The sequence below is a fragment of the Protopterus annectens genome, chromosome 9.part0 (genome assembly GCF_019279795.1).
Source record: "Protopterus annectens isolate FY-2018-M chromosome 9.part0, PAN1.0, whole genome shotgun sequence".
Lineage (NCBI taxonomy): Eukaryota > Metazoa > Chordata > Ceratodontiformes > Protopteridae > Protopterus > Protopterus annectens.
In genome coordinates this window covers 538,283,539-538,304,293 of record NC_056743.1, presented here as the reverse complement: position 1 = coordinate 538,304,293, position 20,755 = coordinate 538,283,539, and the positions used below count along the sequence as shown (strand labels likewise).

Sequence of the window (20,755 nt, the reverse complement as noted above, 5' to 3'; positions counted from 1 at the left end):
AGCCTTACAGTGGTGTAAACCTTGGCCCAAGATGACTGTCACTGCTAAAGTGACACCCCGACCCCATGTGCAAAATGGGAGAAGAGGATGAGGATGGATGGATGGATTGAATCTCACATTGACACAAATGTTCTCCAGGAAGGGCTGACATAGACATGCAGCTGGTGTCAGACCCATGGACTAAAACTACATGCCAAGAAATGCATAATAGTGTCCTTCTGAAGTTACCCACCCCAGGTAACTATCATATTGACAACACAGCCCTTAGAGTTGACCCAGTAGTCAGGGACTTAGAGACACACATAGACAGTAATCTAGCCTTTGCCCATCATGTATCTACAGTAGTGAGGAAATCATTCTATGTTGCACAACTTAGAAAGAAAGGTATGGCATATAGGTCCAAGGAAGTCATTATTCCACTGTGTTCAGCATTCATCAGACTTAACATTGAGTACAATGCTCTCTTTGGAATATTCCTAACCAAGCATATCCAACAACTGGAACATCCACAGAGGTTCCTCACTAAAAGAATACAGGACTTAAGTAACATGTCCTTTGCAGAGTGCCTCAAGGCTCTATCCTGTATTCTGTCTCCTATAGGCTGCTGAAGGGAGATTTATTCTTGGCTTACAGAGCATTGTCAGACCCCACTCTGATGGACATCCTGTATATCCAGGGTCAGGGAGCACTTGACCATCACCACAACTTTATCATTTCCCCACTGTAGTGCAATCTTGGAGTTGTTATATATAATTAGGGGGTGGGAGATGCAGGCCTCTACATTGGGGGGTGTGGTGTGTGAAGTCCCCCACTTGGGTGGGTTTAATTTAGTGCAGTGTGTGTTCTGGAGTGCTAGTGAGTGAGTGGTTCATAACTCTGGAAAAAAGTCCAATGTTCACTGAAATTATTTTCTCTATTTAAAGTTTAATGAATATGTGTTTGAAGAATAAGTATTTTGATTAAGTGATATAGACCCTTATATTTCATACCCACATGAATCCATTTTTTGTTTGGTGGTTTCCTATATCTCCGTCTTGCAATAAGTCTGGAGTCAGCAGTCTAAGTTCAAACTAGCAAAATAATTATCCAAGTTGAAACCACAGTAGACAATGTTGTTCTCACTATAGAATCCATTTTGTTTAATGTTAAAATTAAACAAATGTGATTTGCTGAGGTAATATTCCTGATTTTGTCCACCAGTACCATGAGATGGTGTTAGTTGAATCTTATTTGGAACAAGTTGTATTGGTGACTTTAAATTGCCCTTAGGTATAAGTGTGGTAGCCATTCATTAGGGTCATTCTAGGAGAGAAACAGTTGAAGTTGAACATATTGGTAAGTAAAGTCAACATGCCAAAACACATAAATTAGTGAAACAGTCTTTTTTGATGTACATAAATTAAAACATTAGGAATCACAATGAAAATGTTCCCAGGTCATTTGTAAAGCAGTTTCACGATAAATTAAGCTTTATGTATCTGATATTTTGCTATCTTTCCTTTCTATTAACTTTCACAGTTGATGGTAGTTGGGATATGTGGAGTGAATGGTCTGTTTGCAGTCCAGAGTGTGAACAGCAACGAATTCGTGAATGCACAGCCCCACCACCAAGAAATGGAGGACGATTCTGTGAAGGAGCAGTGCAAGAAACTGAAAACTGCACTGATGGACTCTGCATACAAAGTAGGTAACTGTTAATAAATCTGATTACTTTTTTGGTGCTGAACATTAAAAATGCATTATCTGTAATTGCTTTTTTTTAGAAGCACACTTATTATTGGCAAATGAGTTACATTCTAAAATATATTCTAACTCTAGAAGGTTGTTACAAACTTTATGTACATGTGGCATAATTAAGTTATAATTGAAACAATATTTTGTGTTCATTTATAAAAGACAGACCCTTGATTTATATTTCATTAACAAATACAGCTAATTGCATGGTTTGTGCATGAACTCTTTAAAAATACACCTGCTTTCTAATTACTGCCGTACAATGAAATGCTATGCTGCAGTTTATTACAGTTCATAGTATATTTAGTTTCTTCTAGCTAGAAGCTTCAGAATTTTTTCCACTAAAAAGTCAAAGCTATCATTTTCCTTAATGTAGATATATATATATATATATATATATATATATATATATATATATATATATATATATATAAATATTCATGCTTATTTGTTTTCAGAAAAAAATAGTAACATATTACACAAGTGAAATATCTCATTTGAAAGAAAAAAATAGAAAGATTTACAAAATTTCATTTATGCTGCTATGAGTGGCTAACTTTTCTCCAACTGGGAGTCATCCCCTCAGAATGTTAAATGTAATACCCTTGTAGTAAAGCTGTAATAATAACTCTCAGCCTAGCTTTGATTATAGAGCAGTAAATCATGAATGAGTGCTGAAACTCCTAAACACAGATCTAGTTTTCATTCTTAAATGTTTAAACACTAAATACTGTAGAGTTCCTTATTAGTCCTGAATCATAAGGTTATCTCTCCCTATTTAAGAAGAAACATACTTGAGTAAATAATATAAACCCTTCTGCATTAAAAACAATGCTTAAATGACATTTCCAGTTTGTGCAACATATAAAAATCATTTTATTTAACATTTCATTGTTAATTTTCACATCAGAAATCTTGTATAGTATTATCATTTATTATTTTTGTGCTTACTTATTATCTTTACTCGTGCTTTCTGTTCTTATTATACATTCGAAGAATGTCTTACCAACAGTGAGGATCAAACCTTGTACCTTCTGCATGGGATGGAAAGACCTTAACCATTATACCAGCTGTATGTTGCTTATTATATGCTGTATCATCTTATGGTCCTGTTAAAGGATGAAAGAGGTCTTGTACTGATTATTTAACAAAGTTAACGAACTTAAAAATACAAAAAAATTAAATAAATAACAAATACATGAATGAATGAATACATACATACATATATAAATACTGAATACAGACCTATGTGCATTCCTGAATGTTATGAAGACTGAATTTTGTCTAGTTGCATTTGGTAGTGAAATCCAGGTAAGAAACTTGAATAAAACTGAACAGATCCCAAAGACCAGTATATAACTGACAACAAAACCAAAAAAAAAAAAAAAAACACACTGGAAGTGTAAAAGAGAGATGACAACACATAATTAAATAATGAATGGTTAACTTAGCATTTTTTTAAAACATCTGCACAGTTTTATTGCATCATTATTTGTTTGATTTATTGTTTTTTTCAAGTGATTGGATAATTCAAAATCCTGTAATAGTATATAATGAGTGTTTTAATATCGTTGTTTCTTTTCTGATATTGTCTTCAAACCAACAGCGACTATTAAACGTTTTACTGTGGTAAAAAAGATGTTTTCAGTGTGTCATCTCTTTTGCACTTCCGATGTTTTTATAATTCCAAGTAAGAGTTAAAAGGGTTGAAGTGCTCTGTCACTTATTTTAAAGGATGTTCTACGTCCTTTCACGATATCCTTGTTTAACTTATTTCTGTTAAATAATAGATGTACAGCTGGGCATTCGTAGCTGTTAAGGATGTCATAAGTGAAAGTAAAATTAATAACAATTTATGTATTTACTTTTGAAAAGGACATGTAATTTAATTTGTTCAGAGTACTGCATGTCTAAGGTTTTGTTAGAGGTACTGAAGCAAATCTGTAAATTTTGCAGTGAGTGAGGGAATTCAAGTTTAGTTGGGTTACTCTTAGCTGAGAAACCATGAAACAGCTTGGGTAAAGTAATAGTATTAGCACTGGGTTTGAGGATACCCTTTTTTGCGTATGTTTTTTACAATAACACTGGTGTGTTGCAAAGAAAAGTTTGTTATTGAAAGTTTGTCCTAGGTATTCATAATGATCAGCAATTCAAAGTTCTGTATTATTGAATCTGATGGCATGGGGAGGGGGCTGAGTTACTGTGATATGGCATGGGGAGGGGGCTGAGTTACTGTGATATGGCATGGGGAGGGGGCTGAGTTACTGTGATATGGCATGGGGAGGGGGCTGAGTTACTGTGATCATGAATTTTGCTCTTCTTTTCATTCGAGTTGAGTTTTGAGTCACTAATCTAAAATAATAATTTATTTACCATGTTATAAATTGAAAACAGCAAAGAAAAATATGATATCAGTTGTATGAAGTATAGCTCCAGATCACATAAAATAAACCAAGAACTTTAATATTCAGTAAGCACTTTCATCACTGTCCGTGGCTTCTTCAGACCATATACAAATGTAAAAACACACACCGAAAGGTTTTTCAAAGCTGTCCCTGTATACTTCATTAACCTGAAAGACCACTCCGAGTCAGTCAAGTTGCTTTAGACGCATACTCTTTTAAAAGCATCAATCCCCTCATCTATATTGCATAGTATTACTTTTAACATACAATTTTTATAACACATTAAAAATCATATTCAGCAATAAAAGCATTTATAGGCATCAACAAGCATTTCATATTTAGAGACATTTCACAGCATTTAGAAACATTTCAGAGCATTGCTTCTATCGCCAGCATGTCAGATACTATATATTTTGCTAAACATCATTATTTAAACAGCAGTGATACTAAAGTCTCTATTCATTATATATTCATTGCTAAAGTCATATTGCACTGTGATGTCTGCTTTACTTCATACATATGCTGTTATTTAAAAACTATTACAATAACAACTCTAGGTCTAACCTACTATATATTCCTATTACTTCTAACACTGTAAATAAAACTGCAGTTTAAAATATAAACAGGTTACCCATGCAATGTATTCAAGTTCCGTTTTAAAACTCAACTTCTTCCCATCACATTTTCGACTATTAAACTTGGCTAACAAGTCTAATCTACTTAAAATGTACTTATATTGCACACCCATTACGTTATATTCCATTTCCAAAAGTTAGAAATGTTAAAAATGAAAGAAGTATGCTCGTCGTCCTTGCAGCGCCTTTGCACATGCGCAGTGACGTCATCACAGTCGGCAAATGCTCCATTTTTACTCCCTCCCACTTTCTTCATTTAATTATGATAGACAACCAAGTATTATAGAATTTATATCATAGCTAGATAATTGAAAATGCACCAAGTCACAAATTCCTATATATAAACAGTTTCAATTAAGGGAAGTTTAAACTGTTCCCCATAGAAACAAATCATATTGTTGCATTTCTGTCTTTCATATGTCAATCAAATATATATAATATAAGCAACTCAGCACATTATTTATATACACCCAGGCACATTATAAATATAATAGACATAACTTTAGCTCTGTACCTCTGGGCATCCCATTCAAACCATAAAATATATATTCTATGGATAGTAATAGTTGACTATATATATATATATATATATATATATATAGATAACTATATATAGGCAATATATTGCTGGTATATACGTCACCAGTATATATAAAGAACAGGACTTATTTCATGTTCTTCTCCTACATGTATCCCCTAGTATATACTTCATAGGATATTCGGAACAATATATTGTTGTTTACTAAAGGCGTTCTTACACAGCTATATAGTGCTTTAAATATAGTGTACTTTATATGAGTAGGGTCTTCTAACAGCCATTTAAAGATGAATGAAAGCTTTAGTATAAGCATATATATTGAATATAGATAACTCTATGTGTATAGTTATAGGGGTCTGTATCAGAACATCAAAGTTTTAAAACTTCAAATGTTCTAATATTGACCCCTATTCAGCGAACGCTAAAAATAGTGAAGCTGCAGAACACTGAATTTTTTCCTAGGGAAAGAATTAAGTTGGCGATTTCTGTGGCTTCGCTATTTTCAGCGCTGTGGAGAAAAGTTACAGGTCGTGTTCAGGTAAGTGTGCGATTATGTGAATGTTAGGGTTAGGGCACGGGTTAGTTGAGTTAGGGTTATGAACGGGTTAAGTGAGTTAGGGTTAGGGCGCTGGTTAGGTGAGTGTGCGATACTGACGGACCTTAGGGTTAGGGTTTGGGTTAAGGTAAGTGGATAGATAGTAGTGTATGTATAGTATATTGTAGGGTTAGATGTGGGATTTTAAGTGTATGTGTGTGGATTGCTGTTTTTTTGGTGTGCTTGTGTTGTGTGTGTGTGTGTTTCGGAATAGCAAATTTTTTCCATGGGAAAAAATTCGCTGTTTTGAATAGCGTTCGCTATTTTCATCTTTTGATAGAGTGATATAAATGCAGTTATAGTTATGTAGTACATCTATATGATAAAATACTTACAGATGTATATAGGATGAGATGGTGATTCTAATATAGCAAATAAATTATGCATGGTTGTAAATGTATGCACCGTACAAATAATTACTCACATAATCCTAAATGAGTAATAAATGTACTATGCACAGACAATATCACTGGTTTGTAATGGATAAACCACCCAAAAATATGTTTAAATATATGGTATTTCAAGAAGTAGGGTAAAGTTCTCAAACCTTGTTTTAAGCAGTTTTATCATAGATAGCCCACATTTACAGACATACTTAAGTGAATAATGTTACAGCAGATTAACAACAACATGAGATAAACATTCTAATTTGAGGCTTTCCATCACAGAATAATCCTGTTTGAATCCTTCTTCAGGGGTTTGAGGCTGCTTGTAGGAAAGTGCATATCATTGGTAGACTATGAATAACTGGTCCAAGAATGCATAATTCTGGGACCCCCTGCATTAAAAGAAAACTGTGATGAACATTTACTCCAGACTACTGTTTGAGTCACTCTGCAAGCAAGTAGCAAAGCACTGGAATACAATGTTTGCTCCTGTGCAGTAGAATGTTGTGACTGGCTGTGCTGAATTCTTTGCAGAAATAAATGAAAAGTTGTAACATTGACCTTATCAGATTCAGTTGCTATAAAATTCTGGATGCCATGCGGTTCTTTTTGTTTACTGAGACCAGGACAAAGACCATACTAAGAGTCATTGATGTTCTTATGCTGGTAAGATGAACACTGTCAGTCCAAATTTTATTTATTTATTTTATTTATTTATTTGACATGTGTTACCCGGTTAAGCAAACTGGGTAGATACCCTTTTTCAGCGGAGACCCGAGGAGAAAAGCTCCAAAATTTACAGTATGAAAATAGAAATTAACAAATGATATTATATACAATAGCAGACAACAGTACAAAGAAAACATAAGCTAGCATACAGTAAAGTAACAAAACAGATTTTCCTATTTTTTGTGAGACAAAAGTGTAAGGATAAATTAAAATGTACATACTCTGAAATTATTTTTTGTTGTTGTGAGACAGAAATGTAAGGATAAATTAAAATGTACATACTCGGAAACTGTAAAGGTAAGACGGCCAGAAAAATTACATAATGCAATAGTGATATTAGAGTGCAGATAGTTGTTAACTAAGCTAGTAAGATAGTTGAAATTTAGGGGAGGAGGAAATATGGAGAATAATAGGACAAAATCTCAGGCAGAAGGTAGGAGAGACAGCAGTCTAGTTAGGAAGAAAGTGAGAGGCTAGAAGCTAGACAAAAAATGGAAGCTAGGGGGTGATATAGTCCTGCTTGATGAATAAGTTCATGTTATTAAAGGTACAGCTGTTGGGGGGGGGGCAAGCAGAGATAAGAGATGGCAGGAAGGTAGGTTATATTGGTTCCGAACAAAGACGTACCCATTCCTTCCCACTCCTTACAGCAGATGTCTTTTACTGCTATTTTGAAGGAAATGGTGTTAGTGATAGAGCAGACATGTGTTGGATGTTTGTTCTAAGCATTTGTGACAGTGTAGCAACAAAGAAGTTTGCCAGTGTTTTTATTGGGTTTATAGATATGCAGAAGGGTTTGCTGAGAGCTGTGAAGAGTGCAGCTGGGGGTGTAAAGCTGAATAAGTGTAAAGAGACAGGGGCAGAAAGATGGATTGTGTAAGACTGAATGAGATGTGGTAATAGAATTTGGTGATGGAATTCTAGCCATTGCAGATATTTAGGGCTACACAGTGATGAATGAGATTAGGTAGGTTAGAGACAAATCTTGCTATTTCATTATATGTACTTTTTAGTTTATCCAGAAGATTAGATTGTTTGCAAGAATAGGGGCTGCAAAGAGCAAAGTCGGGAGTAGGAAGGCTTGAGCAAGGGAAAGTCTGAAGGACTAAGTGAGGAATTTTTGTGTCTATATAGGAGTGCAAGTTTTGATTATTATTTTTAATGCATAGCTGAATGTGGTTATCAAATTTTAGGTTGTCGTCAATAGTAACCCCAAGGAGTTTTGTGTGAGATTCAGTAGAGATGGTTGTATTGTTCAGTGCAGAAACAGAAAAGGTAGCATTATGATGCTGAACGGTTGTAGGCAGGAAAGGTAAACATTTTGTTTTCTTAGGGTTCGGTAAGAGTTGATTAGAAGTAAGCCATCTTTTGATTGAATGGAGGGACTGTCGGGTGAGGGTTTGAAGATGAGAAATGTCAGAGCAAGAAATGATTGTTGAACCATCAGCATATTGAATAATGGCAGAGTTTGGGCAAGAAGAGTAGAGGTCATTAATAAAGATATTGAAAAGTAGGGGTCCAAGGATGGAGTCTTGAGGATATGGATTGGAGTATGGACATGAGTCAACAGTTTTCAGAGTTTGAATTTGACACCACCTACGAAAAGTGCGATTGGTTTGAAGTATTTTTCTGACTATAGGGAAAAATCCCTTTTGGATGATTTTACTGATGTAAAATATTAAATGGTATGCAATGGAGTATGTGAATAATTTTAGCAAAGTTAGTGGAAAAGTTAGTGGAAGATCCTCCATGGATGTTGGTCCATGCAGCATTAATATGTGGCATGAATTTCTGTTTTTTTTTTTTTGCCTGACAGTGATAGGTTCAAAAGCATAAGTGACACATGTGGCATGAGAGAAATGATGGTGTACTATTGGTGTATTTTTAGCCGTGTATGTGTTAATGATAGCCTTGAAGTGATTTGAAAAACTTCAGGACTGTTTTTATCATTTTGTAACTGTTATGGGTACTGTCCATTCTCTTGTAGTTCCCCTACAGTCTTTTAAGACTGTATAATCATGCTTTTGCATTGTTTTTATTGGTTTATTCAACCTGGGCAAAGTAAATTCCCTTAGTTTGCTGTTATTGGCTTATTCGGCCTGGACAAAGTAAATTTCCTTAGTTATCTTTAAATGCTTCTGGCATCTATTTCTGACATCAATGTATAGCAGTAGTGTTTGAGAATTTCCTGTATTTTTGCAAGATATTCAGCCTGAGTCCCTAAGCTTAATTTTCCTGCAGTGGTAGCTATCCAGGGTTATGATATATTTTTGACTCTTACTTTCCTAGCAGTTACAAATTTATCTAGTATATGTATGCACTGTGGTGGTGAAATGGTGGTTGACATGATTGAGTTTGTCCATATTTTTGCATGATGTCTTAATTTTTGCCCCATTTCTTCAGCCTGCTTTTCACAACATTTGTGTTTTTCTGGCAAATAAACTGGGGACTGAAGTCACTAAATAAAGAGAGACATTTAATTTTCAGATTACATATTCTTCTGAAATTGCACTCTGACACAAAATCTGTTACTCTTGCAACTTTCTAAGTTTATAAGTGCAATATTTAACACTTGTCCCTATGTTTGGGCTTTAGCCCTCTCACTGTTTGTTGACTTTGTCCAGATTTCTTGCACTAAGAGGTTGAGAGGAATAGTATGTAGTTTGTGTTGAATAGGTTATTACTGTTAGTTTTTTTTCCTGTTTCTCAGAGTATTGCTAGGCCGAGGCTTGTTTTTCTAAAGAGTGTGCATGGGGTTGTGATTGATGCAGTCATTTTGCTAACTACAACTTTTGCAAGTGGTTTTTAGGCTGCTTTGTGAGTATCCATTCAATGGTATTTTTGGTAACAGTTATGGCAGGGCATTATAACATCTGAGAAAAACCTAGTCTTGCCTATTATAGTCAAAATAAATGTCAGCTTAACAGGTCTAAGATATATTGAAATCTCAGAGGAATAAATATTAGTAAAACAGTCCTGGACATATTCCATATGTAAGGTAATGTCTTAGATGCTGTCATTGTGATCGATTAAGAGGAAACTTAAGTACAGGTTTTTATTTTTAGAAACAGAGGCAATAATTGACTCAGCTCCCATTACATCATGTAAATGATTGATGGATATATTGTGGCAGAGATATTGTTTCTTTCCAGGATAAGGACCACACTTCGAATACATTTTGTGTGATCCTTTCTGCAAATAACGTAGCTCTGTAAAGAGAGTTTAGAGTCTGGGATATTGGGCTTCAGTCAGGTTTATGTGATGGTTAATACTTCGGGGTTGTATTAGAGAAGCCATGCTTACATGAAAGGGAGTTTGTCACATAATCTAGTTATCATGGGGTAGATATCAAGCTTGTTAGTCTTTTGAAGTGTGGCAACAAAATCTAGGTTAGAAGGAGTTTTGGAGATTAGTGATTGAGTTCTGTATCACATATTAAATTATATCCAAACAAGAGCTTAGTAGACTGAAGTGGAGAAGGGCTCCATGTGAACAGCAGTTGAACATGGGTCAGTCGGTCCTGAGAGATAGGCGAGTGCCATTCCGAAGGGACGGGTGATGGCCTCCATCACCCGTGGCCGATCAAAAGGGAGTCGGGTTCAGATTCCCGAATCCAGAGTGGCAGAGACAGGGGCCTCGTGGCGTTCGGTGCAATGATGCAAATGATCTCAAAGAAGCAGGTGGGGCCCCTGGGAAAGTTCTCTTTTCTTTGTAAATGGCAGGGCACCCTGGAGTGAGTTTGCCCTGAGAGAGGTGCCCGTGCCCTGGAAAGCATCGTGGTTCTGGCGGCATCAGGTGAGCTCTCACCGGCCCTTGAAAATCCGGGGGAGAGGGTGCAAGTCTCGTGTCAGGCTGTACCCATATCCACGGCCCGTGCAATACTGTTAAGAAGGTGACAATGGCAGGTCTTCCAGTGTAGGATGTTTTTATGAATATGGAGAACACTTTCTGTGCTTACTGAATAACAGAGTTGAGTAATGGAATACTTTGTATTATGTGTGGAATGTGAATACTTAGAAATATATCATGTGAGATATGATGGTTTTGGGGGACATTGTTAATTGTGGTGGCTAAAGCTTGTGCTATATAGTTAAGGGTTAATGTAATGAAGGGTAATAAGACTATAAGATGTTCCATAGTACATGGAATAGAACATACTTTTTTCAAGTCTGGCATGACAGATCTACTAGCACCTCATGGCTTGGAGAATGGTGAAATGTGTTTGGACAGATTTTCAATTTTTCCAGAGTTTTTTTTATTAGATGAATGATTATTTTTAATCACAATAATTATAGGAAATTTGAAGGCATCTGAGTCTTGTAACCATTTTACATTGCTGTTATGGACCTTAGGCTGTGTTTCTTCTGTGTAGGAAGACTAAGCCAGTCTATTATAGGGTGAATTTATGGATACCCACCCAATCATTCAGGTCCCATTATAAGGAAAATGGTGTATTGTACTATTTGATCTGCAGTGACACAGGTGATGAAGGTGCTGAGTAGTAAACTTGTCTGCCTTGTTTTAGATTTCTGATGATGAAGGTTTAGATTCATAGTTCTGGTATAAGTGAAGCTGTTTGATTTGTAAAGGTGAAAAGATCCAGGACCCATGGGTCCATAAGTGCATGAAGGCAAGGCACAGATATCCTCTGAAGTGTTCACATGAATTTTACTATAAAATGAGTCTATAAGGCATAAATTTTATTTATGATGATGAGTGTGATGATAGTAGTTTAAAATGTGTTCTTGGGTGTAAATCACAGGTTATAAAGAGACATGCAGCGATGTGGTGTGAATAAACTAGTTGTTTTAGTTATGAAAACTGAAATATAGAGTTTGTTTCATTGACAAAAAGAGTGAGGATACACAGATAGGCTTACTGCAAGATGAAGGTGTGACTAGTGCAAGGGATTGTTGGGGTTCATGGATGTGAGATGCTGGTTATTTAAATAGGAGCTTGGGATTTCTGAAGTAAGTGAATAGAGATTTATGACTAGAGTCAGCAAGTGGAAGGGATTTAGGTTTATCGTTAAGGGGGGTGTTATGGTTAGGAATTAGTTGGTGAGATTTGGTTTATGGAGTAGTAACAGAGTGGTATGGTCAAGGTGCAGATAGGAAGTTTGAGTGGAGTCTAATGATGGGTATAGCAATGTCTTCTGCACAAGTGTTTAGCAGCTTTGTTAAGGAGCACTCTGCTCACTCATTTCAGATGTTAAGTGCTTATCTGTGGCTGTGTTTGAACTGACGGCACCATGCTCTTATAAAGAAGTGAGTTAGAAGAAAATACAGGTTGACAAAATGACATGAAAGTAGAGAAGCAGCAGTACACAAATGATTGCATGACTGGTTGGCAAGTTATGAATGCTTCCTGTACATCCAACCTGAAACTAATGAAATTATCTATTTAATTTCCTGAGTCAAAAAAAGAGAATGGCTGCAGGTTGAATATTATGGGATTTTAGATGAAGTAGTTAACTAACAAACTTTTGCAAGGTGGAAGAACATGAAGTACTAGAGAAATTCTATGCAGATACACTGAAGACCGGCATACTGCTCAAAGAGTGTCAAAACTGAATCAGGGAGCTCATACAAGGTCGCATATAGGCCTATGCCAGTATGCCATCAGTGTCACAATACAGTCCTTTTTAAAAATTGTTTATTCTGTGCAGTGAGAAGTAACAGAATTCAAATACTCAAACAGCATAAAAATATTATTTTAATTATCAGTCTTTTTGCTGAAAGTATTACAGGAGATAAGTACAGAGGTCCAAAAAAGTCACACTGCTGCAATAAAGATGCAAAAAAGATAGAAGAGAAAGAATATTTTCTTTTATGTCCTGTAATGTGTACCATTTATTTGTTTTGTTTTTTTTTACTCAAGCTCCTCTTCATATGTGCTTCATTATTTATACTGAGACAAAAAATAAAACCCCTACCAGAAATAAATACTGTTGAAGGCCAGTCCCATTACCTTACTATTATATGAAGAAGGCTCAGACATTTTATATTTTTGTACCTCTTTTGAGACGGAGCATGAGTGGGTTAGGTTTGCGTCAACGTATTTGCTCATGGTGACAATTTACTCAATCCAGCTTGCCTGCTCAATCAAACAAAAGGTTAGTCTGGAAGTGATACTTTAAGGAAAACTAAAAGAACTAAGTAAATGTATATTTTGATGAAAACATTCTATGCATCCCTAATGTACAAGTTGCAGACTGATTACCTTTTATAGCAGATTATCTTATATCCCAGTTGGCAACTGTCATACTGATTTGATTTTTTTCCAGTTTCTTTATCCTCCCACTAGAAGAGGGCTTGGGTACCTATAGTATGGCACCGATTAGTGATTTTGAAAGTATTTTTTCCTCCATTTAGTTTCATTGAGGATCTTGTGAGTTGCTGGCATTTTAGTTTTTTGGTGAGCACAACCTTGGTGCTTCTTTTCAATTGAATTACACTGATCCAGGCTTTCGGATACAATTACATATTCTTTAGTACAAAAGAGGGATAAAGCAGAGTTTTGTTAAAGGATGTGAGACTTGAATAATAAGAAGAGACCATCCTTCATTATTTGTGGAAAGAAAAAAAGGAAACGGAAACAAAATCTGAAAGGCGCTGAAAGTTATTAACGAACCTCTAACAAACATTATATGGAGCAAACTAACTACGGGATAATGTTGCAACAATGGATGGTGGACTCTTGTTTTCAAAATGAAAAGTTTAAGTAATGGCGTATGAAAAGATCATTCAGATAATAGCAGGCACGCATAATGACCCGGAATTCCCTGCAAGGAATTCCCTGCATCACATTGCCTGACAGAGATACTGAATTCTTGAATTTCAAGAAAAATTCCATGAAAACTATAAAACCAATTCTCTGATTTTTATGGTGTAAGGCAGACAGTAATGCTACATAATTTCAGTGATTGGAAAGTCCAAACACTCTCTTCAAAAATTACTTTAATTCATATGCAAAAAGGCAGACAGTAGTCTATTTCACAGACTTGGATGAAATATTTGGCTCATTTCACTTAATGCCTTAATCGCAAATATGTGTTTATAGTTTTACTGTTTGGTAGCCAGATAGGTGGGCTGTTCCAAAGACCCTTCTCATCCATGAAACTATATCAAATTCAAGAATACAGATTTTATAACGTGAGCATAAAATACATTCAAACATATATATCAACATAGATGCAACATGCTAAGGATACTTTTAGAAAGATACAAAACTGGATATGATTAAAGATGAGTCGATGTTGTGTCTTTGGGCTTTTCCCGGTTAGGGGTCGCCACAGCGGAACTCCGGTCCGCTAATGACTGGCAGTAGATTTTTATGTGCTGAGTTGCCAGTTCTGATGCACGACCTTCAACGAAGGTATGCCCATTCACGCATGTCTCCACACAGAAGACGCTCTAGCTGAGAATCGAACAGGACAGCATCTTATTGTGAGGTGACAACGCTACCGCAGCACCACCACCGCAGTATATTAAAGATGAGTTGATAAAGTTTAAAATTCACACCTATCAGACATTCTGTAAAAACGTACAGTACAAACAGTATGTACAGCTGAAGCCTCAATATAATAGCAACAGTTTACGTGGGAAAGGCTAGCACAGATTAGGAGAAAGTTGGAAACTGGTGAATAGTGTTGTTAACCGCTATTCCCAAAGAACTTAATTGATAGCTCAAGTTGTTGTGTTCAGATACTGTCTGAAACCTTGGAAAAATTCTTAACATTTTATTTCAGACATAATTCTGTTCTATAAAGCTGTGCCGGTCTGGAGAAGGTGCATTTTCAAGGGTGTGTACTTAGAGCTGTAATGTCCCCTGGCTGTTTTTAAGGAATATACCTTTTCTCTGAATGGAAGTTTTCTTTTCAAAGGAGTGAAATAACATTCTTTCAATATTTTATATAGAAGAATACCTGGAAAATAAGTTGTCCTTTAATTTCTAGGGAGCCATTTCAGATTATTTTAGTAATCTGCAGAGGTGAGAGTCAGAGTCTGCAAGACATGTAAATCTGTATATTTTATTTCCTGCAGTCTGAAGGCTTTACTTATTTTAGGCTGAGTGAAAGGTCAGTAGCCTTAGCTTGTATTGCAGCTTAAGGAGGAAGAACCTTTGAAAAGCGCTTCGTCTGCTGCTAGAAAGAGCTGACGAGAAATTCTCTAGTACTGTTTTAATTGAGAAAAGACTTTATTAACGATGTTGTCATCGTGGCTTCAAAAAGTTGAAGAAGAATGTTTTAATTATCTGTAGTAGTAATTTCAAGTAATTATGTACATTTGTGAGAGGAAGAAATTAGCATATTATTTGTTTTCTAGTGGATAATTAGATTATTAGATTACGCCCACAGGCATAGGTTAGAGAAGGATCTTTGGAGTTGAGTTTAACTGCATAAGCATTTATTGAGTTGTAGTACAGGAATATCACGTGCATATGATATGGAATCTAGGTTTTCTGTAAGGGCATTAATAGATAATTAAAATAGTACTGATCCCAAAACTGAGCTTTGGGGTCCTCTAGTATTAAGAGTAGTATAATAAAAGAGCTGTTTGTTAGCATGGACTTGAAATTTTATGTTCTATAGTTAACTTTGGAACCACTTAATACTATTTCAATAAAAGTTACATTTTTGTCAACTTTGTGAAAAATAATTTGTGGTTTGCAGTTTCAAACGCTCTCATCATGTCTACAGATATTTCAGTTGCAATGAGTCCATCACTGATTTTACTGTAGGTGGAATCTGTTGTGAAGGGTAATGCTGTTGCATTGTTAAATGCATTTCTGAAAATATGTTGCTTACCTGATAGCAAGTCCCATAGCTAGTTATATTTTTGAGCAGTTGATTGTAAAATATATTTTTTAAAAAAGCTTTTTAGCAAGAGCTTTTCTCCCCGGGCCTCCGCTGAAAATGGACATATATCCAATCGGACTATCCTGGTCAACAAATGTAAAATAAATAAAATAAATAAAGAGGGCAAAGACTGGAATTAGGTTGAATGTTCTTGAGGATTTCAGGAGAGGGTACCGCAGGAAATGGGATTAAGATATTTTTAAGGCTGATGCTACTAATCCTGTTGTGAGGGGCAGATTGTAAATGTAAGCAAGTAGTTTGGCAATTTTATTTGTCTCTCTTCTAAGGAGAATAGGGTGGCATATGTCTGCATAGTACTGACGTTATCTCCATATCATTTGGTACTGATATAAAAATGTATTTGGATTGACAAGATAATGCCAAGCAGTATCATAAGAAACTTCAAAACAGAAGGGAAGGGCCTGCAGAAGGAGGTTAATCCTGTTCAGTCAAATCACTATAATATATGTATGTCTATTATTTTATTTTATTTTATTCTGCTCTGTTTTATTTTATTTTATTTATGTGTCTGTTAACTAGGTAGTTCTACTAGATGCAAATGTCTTCTTTCAGGGACAACCTAGCTATTTGAATTGCTCGTTGTGACATACTTGGGCACATGCAATGTTGGGGAATCAAACCTGGGCCTACAAAATCTTCATAGTAGTTAACAGCAATAAGCACCCAGTCTAAGCCAAGCTAACTAAGCCAGGATAGTTAGCTAGTCTGAGACATTAACTTCCTACACAAATTATAATATAGATGGAAATGGAGTGAACATACAGTTTCTTAAACAGTCACTGCAACTCTGTGCCTTCCTTTTGTGATTCCATAACATGCAATTTCTTTACTGAACCACATATACCTATTGCTAATCTTTTGCTGACTGCACATGTTAGAAGGGGCATCTCAGAATCAGCTACTGAATGTAAAACTTTATGTTTTCTATTTATTAACTAGATGTGCCCAATGGACAAAGTGGCCATTTTCAGTGGCAGTCCAAGAGCATTGTCTGGTCAAGTGACTTGCTAAAATTCATACCATAAGCAAAGAGAGATGGAATAAATCAAACCATATACCCTTAACTGATGTGTTTAAGTACTCAGGGTGTTAATCCCCATATGCTAATTGCTATACAGTGGTCACTTCTCTACTATGTGCCATCATAGCACTTTGCATTTTCCCTTACCAGCTCTAAAATTGCCCCCCCCCCTTGCTGCTCGGTGACTGCAGGCTTGTTCTCATTACCTAATGAAACTTGCTTGAAAAATAACCAGATCCATTACTATGAACTGTGTACTGATATAGACAGTTATACCAGATCCATTACTATGAACTGTGTACTGATATAGACAGTTATACCTTGAGAATATGTCCCATACCTAAAAGAACAACAACAAAAAAATGCACATTTGTTTCTATTATTTCCTTTTCTCTAGGCGCATTCTCAGCCAGCATATAAAAGTAGTGAACACACTGTAGACAAAAGTGGCAGTTTCTGCAGAGCATCAAAGACTGAAATGTTGACCATACCACATCATATTTAATGTTACGAGATCATGTAATGCACTTAGACTAGTAATGAAGAGATTGAGTGTTTTTAAAAGTACTTAAACACTGATAGATTAAATTGCAGGGAAGGGAAACAGCAGGTACACAGATTTTAGTTGTAACATTGAGGTGATCTTTGAATCCCAAATTCGGTCATGCCTTGCTGTCTTGATGACATACAGTTATTTATATTGTAATCATCCAGTAAAATGTGTGCAATGCACTGCACTTATCATTGTAATTAATACCATTTTCTCTGTATTCTTGATCTGAAAAGGAGTAAGTAAAAACTGCTGCTGTCACATATGCATTTATTTATACACCAGCAATGAAGTGTCAATGGCGCATGCAACAGGTAGCACACTTGCCTATGATGCAGAAGGCTGTGGTTTCTAGTCCCACACCAGGTAGCTGGATTGCTGAGACTACAGAGCAGTATAAGGTTGGTGCGACACAGAAGATACATTAGACTGAGGCTGTAATGGTGGTAGCTCAGGTGGATACAAAGGATCCCTGGTCCTTACCACAAAGAGTACGGTAGAGCTCCCTAATGTCCTTACCAAATTTCCCTTAATATAAATACCAGCTCGGTTCCCGGAATGAGGGTATTAGCCTAGTGGGACAAACCTGGTCAACATAGGATAAGAAATATAAAAACATCAATAAATATATAAAATAACACAATGAACACTAGTATTTTCTCAGATATAGAGCTATTTTTGGTCATTTTGTCACATCATTGTCACTGTCCATTAAACTAGACTGTTCCACATGGCAAAAACTGATTTTCTGTGTAGCATTAACAGACATTTCATTAGTTATTAAATGTGGCATGCATCTTTTCATAATCGGATAACCCCAGCTAGCTCCACATTTCTTATTTCAGAAATGATTAATGGATTATCTGCTCATGAAAAGTACAAAAGTGCCATAGGCCATGAACCGAACACTATACCATAATTATAAGGCGACTTGTTTTACAACGTGTATGCCTGCTGTTGCCTTTCATGTTAGCAGGGTCTTGCTCAAATATCAATCATGCCACAGAGCCCTTTCAGCATTGCAGGGGAAGATAATGAAAGACAGTACAATAAAACTAAGCAATAGCTTTCTAAAAGCAGATTATAACACTGTAAATCATCTTCAGTGGTTGTAATGACACCATTTCATTTCCTTCCCTCTGCAGGACTAATATGAAGATGTCTTGTCTCTTTACTGCAGATCTCTGTTCTTTCAAGATTTTTTTTTTATAGCCATATTCTACACACACTTAATTCTTTTCCAGAACATATAATGATAAGCAATTCATCAAGCAGCTTCTGTTCCCTCATGGATAATGCTGACTCAGCTATTTTCTTATAATTCTTCTCCCTGAATATTTTCCTGTACTTTTATTTCTGGTTAGTGAAGTCTAGCTATTTGCAGGAGTTCTGAGTATCTCAAATCAAATTTAAGATAGAATCCAGTCCTCACAATGTCTTAAGATTTTATGCTAGTGACATCTTTTCTCCTACCAATCAGGCACTTAAGTGTTTTCAAGCTATGTGCATTACATTTTATTTGCAACCATGGTGTGTGGTTCATCTTAAATGCAATGATTATGAACGTGTCCATAGATTCCATGACATACTTGTGATGGTATGTCAGCTAAGTGTTCAGATCCTTAAATGTGAAATGCTGTTTCCACTTAATGAATTTCAAATAGCCATTCGAGTTTAGCTCAGCACAGAACCAGTATTCTGCTTATTCTGCAACATTTGACCTCTGATTGTCCTGAATACTGAAAGGAAGGCACATATGAAATTTATTTTTTAGCACTGTCGTTTCTTGAGGCCACATACTGACAACAACACTCGTGTAATTACAAATGCATTTCCTTCCTACATAGATTGAGAATCCACCCTTTTCATCAACACTAACATATTTTATGGAATGTATAAAAATATGCAGCCTTTTTATGTCTTTTCCATAAAGATAGCTTATTTTAATCTTAAGTTTATTATTTATTAAAAATTTTAATTTAGAAGACATAGGGATTTCCTTTCCTTTCTGACACAAAGATAGTGGTAAGAAGGAAGTGATGTCAGAAAAGCTTGTGTTAGAATGATCAGGATATTTATAACTGAAGTATGGTGGCATGGAACTCCTTTAGGTAAATTGGCAGTAAATAATATTATTTTTAAGATAAAATGGTCAGTCATATTAGAAATCCAAACTGAAAAATTAAATTAGGATCTTAAGGGTATTATCATCCATAGGTACTGTATATTTCATCAGTTGTCTTTTAAAAAAGGATGTACTTTGATTTTATTTTACCCTCATTTTAGATTTTGAGCTGCTGTAAATAAAATTAGGCAAATATTTAATATTTAGACTTTTGTTTTGTTCTTCTGTCTATTAATATTCAAATCCAGAACAGACCTGAACAATGTCTTATGAAAAATTGCAAACACAAAACAAAGTTTCCACTGAGAGTGTATGCTTTTTCAACTGATCTTGGCTACTATTGCACTCAGTTTACATCCATTCAGACCAGAAGAAAAAAACGCTGAAATTAAGTTTGCATTCTAATTCATAATATAGTTTTGCGGCACAATGATACGTTTTCCTCAAACTTTGTCAAGATTTTGTGTTAGTATTGTTGTCCACTATAAAGCCTGGACCCGTCTTATCTGAAGGGGATACTTACTTCATTTTGTTCCTACTCTCTTCTTACTGTCTGCGATATTATAGTTTCTATGCTCTGGCCTGAGACTTTGTGCCGTCTTCTCCTTTACGAGTTGTGCGTGTTTGGGATCAGCGAGTGGTTTATTCTACCTGGACCGCTTTAAGAGATTCCATGAAAATGCTTCTTTTTCCTTTCCTTTTTCACCTCCCTTAGAAAGGTTTTTTATTCGTCTGCTAGAGGCATTTTCATTTGGTAATTAATATTATTATTATTATTACTGTTATTATTATTAATAATATGTCTTATTTTAACATATTGCTCATTTTGTTGTCAAATTACTATATGTTGTAGATGTTTATATCTTTGAATCTGATGTTAATCATCTCTGAGGCCACTACATCTCATGGGAAAGAAGATCTTCCCACATGCTAGCATCTTCTTATGATGTATCGATCTTCAGACTGTCATTGCAACCAAATGGCAATTTCATACAGATGGCCTTTGGACAGACATCTTCTTTCCTTTTCTGTTCTTATTTTCCTCATAGTTAACAATATAAGTGGAAAACAAAGGCAGTCTACTATTTATATCCTGGCTTTTTTTTGTCTAAATTGTGTATGGTTACACCCTTGACGCATTGTTTATACATTCTGC

At 35.6% G+C, this 20,755-nt stretch overlaps 1 protein-coding gene across 1 annotated transcript in view; it reads left to right on the top strand.

The window, feature by feature from the left end:
- Nucleotides 1–20,755, top strand: part of UNC5D (unc-5 netrin receptor D) — a 3,101,373-nt gene that overhangs the window by 1,935,997 nt on the left and 1,144,621 nt on the right. The window contains exon 7 of the mRNA XM_044083087.1: nt 1,519–1,683. Coding sequence (XP_043939022.1) covers nt 1,519–1,683 — 165 coding nt within the window. The remainder of the gene's footprint in view (nt 1–1,518; nt 1,684–20,755) is intronic.